The 5,480-nt window shown below is 36.3% G+C and overlaps 1 protein-coding gene across 1 annotated transcript in view; it reads right to left on the reverse strand.

Moving 5' to 3' along the window:
* The window catches only part of LOC117104084 (polycystic kidney disease protein 1-like 2), an 18,721-nt gene that overhangs the window by 10,478 nt on the left and 2,763 nt on the right, over positions 1 to 5,480 (reverse strand). The window contains exons 3-8 of the mRNA XM_033244740.1: positions 4,820 to 4,882; positions 4,267 to 4,392; positions 3,791 to 3,916; positions 3,493 to 3,544; positions 3,168 to 3,247; positions 2,281 to 2,914 (exon numbers count right to left, since the gene is read on the reverse strand). Of these exons, the coding sequence (XP_033100631.1) occupies positions 2,281 to 2,914; positions 3,168 to 3,247; positions 3,493 to 3,544; positions 3,791 to 3,916; positions 4,267 to 4,392; positions 4,820 to 4,882 (1,081 nt within the window). The remainder of the gene's footprint in view (positions 1 to 2,280; positions 2,915 to 3,167; positions 3,248 to 3,492; positions 3,545 to 3,790; positions 3,917 to 4,266; positions 4,393 to 4,819; positions 4,883 to 5,480) is intronic.

Genomic DNA, 5,480 nt, shown 5'->3' on the forward strand with positions numbered 1-5,480 from the left:
ATAATAATAATAATAATAATAATAATAATAATAATAATAATAATAATAATAATAATAATAATAATAATAATAATAATAATAATAATAATAATAATAATAATAATAATAATAATAATAATAATAATACCAAATTCGTTACGGTATTACCCTGGTCACAAATGCTTTATCATTGGATAGCTTACAATGGCAAACCAGCACAAAGTGCAACCAAAGAGTATATAACTGCAAGAGGTTCGATTGTCGGAGTTTCGTTGAAACGCAATCCTATCGCAAAAAGTGATGCCACGAAGGGAAGTATCCTTCAAAAGAACCTAAAAGGCGTTCGTATCGAACGAGTGCTGTGCCTCTATAGAACGTACGGTATATTCGAGTTTCAAAACGCAGCACGCGTTCGATAGGAACGCCTTTTACGTTCACTTGAATGACACGAGCTTTCGTAGCAGTATCCAATAATTATAATAGTGAAACATCCGTTCAAAGTGCATTGTGGATACACGAAGAGCAACTTTACCCCGTTCGCACTTCGACGCTATATATCAACAATAAATGCGCCGCTCATGTTCGTTTTTTCCTTTGTTTCTCCCAAAGATCTTATAAACACAAGATAGCGTTCTCCGCGATTTACGCGTAACAAGCGTCGATTTGGCACAGAAAAGTAATCAGTTTTGGAAGATGGCGTCCTAGTCGTTGCCATGGATCTGAGCTGATAGGGTGTTCGCTTTACGCCATACGTTCGTTACCAAGTAATAATTGGTTCCTTATGTTCTAAAGAGAGGGCGCATTGTAAATCGGACGCTTCTAATTGGTTACGCGTAATTGTAAAGTCGCGCGACGTACGCTATGGTCAGAGCGGTCAAGGTTCAAAGTTTTAAATTTTGCAAGAGGGTGCTTTTCATGCATTATTACAGAATTTGCACGCGTGAATTCTATCTTGTGTTTATAAGATCTTTGGTTTCTCCACAAATCTATTCTTCAACGCGTCATAGATGAAAATCAACTTGATAGAAGCCAATTTATCAAAGAAAGTTTCACCCATAAGCATTAAATAGAATATTCTGTAAAAAGCATGTAGTTTTCCATATTTTTTTGTGTTTGGTAATTGTTTGTACACAGGTCCCTCATCACAATATGCAGTCTTTTAACGCCAACATAATGTCAATGGCTGCCAAAATGTCTGAAATCAGACGGCTACAAGTACCAGTACCAGTAATTTTACCCCGTTCGCGGGTGGGCGGTTGATTTTAATGCAAAGACGCGGAACAGCTCATTCTTCTGCTATTTAAAGCCCTATTCCCGGCAAAATTTCACTAAAAAAAGAATTTTTTAGAAAAATTGTTTATGCGTTACTTTAATTATTATAAAGCATGGAAAATATTGACATATATTTTAGTTTTACTCACAAGAATAATAAAAAAAAAAGAATTATAAACTATTTCTCACAGGAGATTACCATTTCTCGACGAATTCTTCGTTACTAGGCAAATTCAGAAGTTGTAGATCGCATCTGCTGGAATGCTCTCGCTGTTATCTATACTTTGTACACTCAATAAATGCGACCTCTCTAATTAGATTAGTTTTTGTACTTCGCGTCTCGCACAGTGCGATCGACCGAGTAGGCCTGAAATTTTGTTTGTTTAATTGTCAAAATAAAAAAATAATTGTCAGATTTATTTTTTTAACAAATTGGGTAATTATTCCTATGAAATATTATATTTCATAAGTGTCAATACTAGCAACGGAAAATATCATGTCGGCCGTTTTTATGTGTGATAACAAAACATAAATCAAGGTATGGCTAGGCTTAGCCTAGCAGTGTTGGATAGGCTAACGTTTCCGGTGCCTACAATATTTCTTGTATTTCGTATTATTTATAAATCTTTATAGCATATATAAAAATCCGATTTTTCTTAAAAACTGAAATTTTGCCGGGAATGGGGCATTAAGTTCTTTGGCAGTACGGTACTTTTTAACATTCATTTGCCTGCATACAAGGGCAGTCGGACCTCTTTTAGTTCTGTACTCTTTGGTCTCACCTTCTCTGCTCCCTGGGGAGGTATTTAGCGCACAAAACTAGTATATTCAATGCCACAACATCCTACCAGACACCCATTTATACTCTTGGGTAGAGAAAGACAAACGTAGATAATGTGCCTTGCCCAAGCCACAACCGATGCGCCATTCGCTTCTATTGAAAAATAGGGTAGAGCATTCGTCATGTTGCAAATGGTGAGTGTAAAAAAAACCTGTTAAATGTTAAAAATATCAATTATCACATTTTACCAGTTTCGTTGAATCCAAAAAACCAAATATGGTCATAATATGTTATGTTTGGTTTAGTTTCATATTTTAGCATAACAGCATAAGATATTGACGATTGGTGTGGACGGAAGTCAAACATCAATGACGTCTTATTATCCAGGATTTCAATGCCGTGACAGATATAAGCACTTTCATTAAAATCATTTGGATAATAATCCAAAAGCTCAGGCACGGGCGTATCCCTGCGAGGACAGAATATCTCGATGTCTACTGGCGTATCTGACACTGGAATATCTTCGTTCAATTCATTCCTAAAAACAAGTGTCATTGCGGCAGCCGTCTCGGGGATATATTTAGAAGACTCATCAAAGTTAAAAGGATTTTTAAATGAACTCATGCTTTGGCGATTCATTACAACATTTGGATCGCAGTCACTTTTAGGCTTTATTCCGCCGCACCAGCTTCCGACTTCAAAGCTACCCCATCCTTCTTCAGTTGTCTCATTGCCAAACATGTAGGCAAAATCTTTTTTTAGCTGAAGCGTAATCTTTGGAGTAGTGACAGACGTTGCTGGTTCACCAGGAAGCTTGTTTTGAGAAAGTGTTTTTGAAATGTTGTGAATACTCTCCATCAATGTATTTACCGTGTTCCGTGCCTACAAAATAATCAATGTATAAACAAAATAAATATGGAAAAATAAAAAATTTTGATTTTTTTTTTCTTCAAATTTGTGACTCTTTGTGGTGTTGTTGACGTATGTAGGTCATTATCTCGTGTGTGTGTGTGTGTGTGTGTGTGTGTGTGTGTGTGTATGTTTTGGTGGGGGGGGGGTGGTGCAAGAATCAAACTTAGGTAATATTAACATAGTTTTCAAAAATAATTGGAAATGCAACATTCGGTAGGCCTACCTTTTCACTTCTCTCCTTCTGTGCTTCCGGATCAGATGTTGTACCTGCGGTTGTGGATGAGGCAGCCGACGGGGAAGGAGCTGAATAATAAAATAGCATCGTTATGAGTTTCTTATATTTAATAAAACCGTCTTAGACACTGTCCTTTTGCCACCCGGAAAGATAATGTTAGATTTACTTTCATGGACGTACACCATGCAAACTGACTTGGTACCCAATAATATTAGTTTTTGGCGCTATGGCTGCTATACAGTCCTATCCAAACTTGTGTGTCAAACTATAAAATTGATGAGCTTGAAACGAATAATAACAAAAATCAACTTACATATATATCCGTTGGCAGTGGTAAGCGGGTTGTCCATAGACTGGGCTGAACCCTAATATGTATATAAATAAAGAAATCATTATTAAAAATTCAAAATACGTTAGAAACCTGAATCGATTGTAGAGGATAACGGTTTTCCACAAGTAAGCTAAGGTCCAACAAAACCTGGTGAGACGTACGAGTATCCATGACTATTGACGTCCTGAAAATGACCTTTGATTTGAAATGACCTAAACAAATTATACGTTATTGACGTCATAACTTTAAAAAATTATACGTCATTGACGTCATAACTAACCTCTAAGATATTGCCTAAAACACCTATTACGTTGGCTCCTGCTTCAGTCAACGTGTTTTGGTCAATTTCCTCACTGAACGCCGAAAGGCCAGATACCATGTCTGTAACAAGTGCAACTCCTGTATCCTAAAAAGAAAATACACCAAATCAAAGAGTATAATGTAACTGCAACAGGTCCAACTCTCGGCATTTCGTTGGAACGTAAAAAAAGTACTACCACGAACTCTACAGGGCGTCTTTCAAAAGAACGTAAAATAGGGCTCCCGCTATCGCGTGGTGGCGTGGTAGTACTTTTTTTTATCAACCCAGAAGCGTAAAGTTGATGTTAGGTAATTGGTGACCTGTTTGGGAGAACATAATTATTCAAGGCCTGTCGAGACTATTTGCTTGTTGTTTTTACACTAACGCTGATGTTCTCTACGGGGGCCTATTTTTAACGTTTCATTGCTTGACAAAAGTAATGGTGTACAACTTACCAATGCTGTATTAGAGATCTCATCAGATGCATTTGTTACAACAGACACTGCACTGGCAACCAGTAATATGTCCTTTGCAGACTTCATTTCAGCTTTAGCGAGTGCTTCTGTCATTTTAGCACGATACTACATAGTAAATATAATTTAAAAAAATATAATCAAAACTCAAAAATAAACTCAACACAATTCAATAAGACGTCGACGTAATTGATGTAAATGTTTTAGAAATAAATAGTAGTAGGCCTAAAACGTAAGTGTCGCATGGCTGTTATGGAAAATACATTTCCACCCTGTTCTTGAAGCTGGCGCTACTACTATTAAACTACCTACGTATACTCACCGTCATCGGCGCTATCACCACTACTTCCATTAATACACAAACTATTAAATCATATATAGCCTTCACGACCACATATTTTTGATAAATAGAGCCATGGTAAACTCGTTTGTATGGTAAATAAATCTTTATCTACTAAAATAAATTTCAAAAATTAAGTCATTCCACTTTAGTATTCAGTGTTTTTGTTTATTATTTTTAAGATCATGAACTTACCATGGCCCTTTTGTTCCTTTCCTCTTCCTCCTTCCTATTCAATTCAGCCAGGTTTTCAGTTGACTGTAAAATAACAATTGGTTTCATGAATATAGAGAATACAAAATATAGATTTTATTTCTCTAATCTAACAAGAGCGACCGCTCACCGATCCGAGCGTTCCACCAAGCTTAAATACGGTACACAGTGGTGCAAGTTATTATATTGGTTTTTTTGAAAGAGCTAGATAAATTAACAAAACTTTGTTTTAATAAATAGAATGTTCATTTGTACAAATTCAAAATGTCTGAATTTTTTTTTAAATGTCTTGAAATTAAAAAAAAAAACAAAAAACAAACAAATAAAAAAAAAACGAATACCAAGACACAATTTGAACTCATTATCTTTATGGTTCTTTAGAACACATCCTTAACCGACCGCGCCATCCATGCGACGTGCCCTGTTATTGGTGATGGCAGTAATGTACGATCCTTGCTGAAACCCCTATTTTGTTTTGTAGGTGTATGGTGCTCCCCGGGGTCCAACTTTAAAAAAGGGCCATGAACGTTTGTTGAAAATCACCTCTAGTTTATGTGTACAGAATGTCTTGCACGTCCGTTCAAAACTGGCGACGCTGGATGCTTTTTTTAAAAGTTCTGGTAGCAACAAGATTGCATAATAT

Source organism: Anneissia japonica, unplaced genomic scaffold, assembly GCF_011630105.1.
Source record: "Anneissia japonica isolate Jap-2015-1 unplaced genomic scaffold, ASM1163010v1 scaffold288183_len337429_cov161, whole genome shotgun sequence".
Classification (NCBI taxonomy): Eukaryota; Metazoa; Echinodermata; class Crinoidea; order Comatulida; family Comatulidae; genus Anneissia; species Anneissia japonica.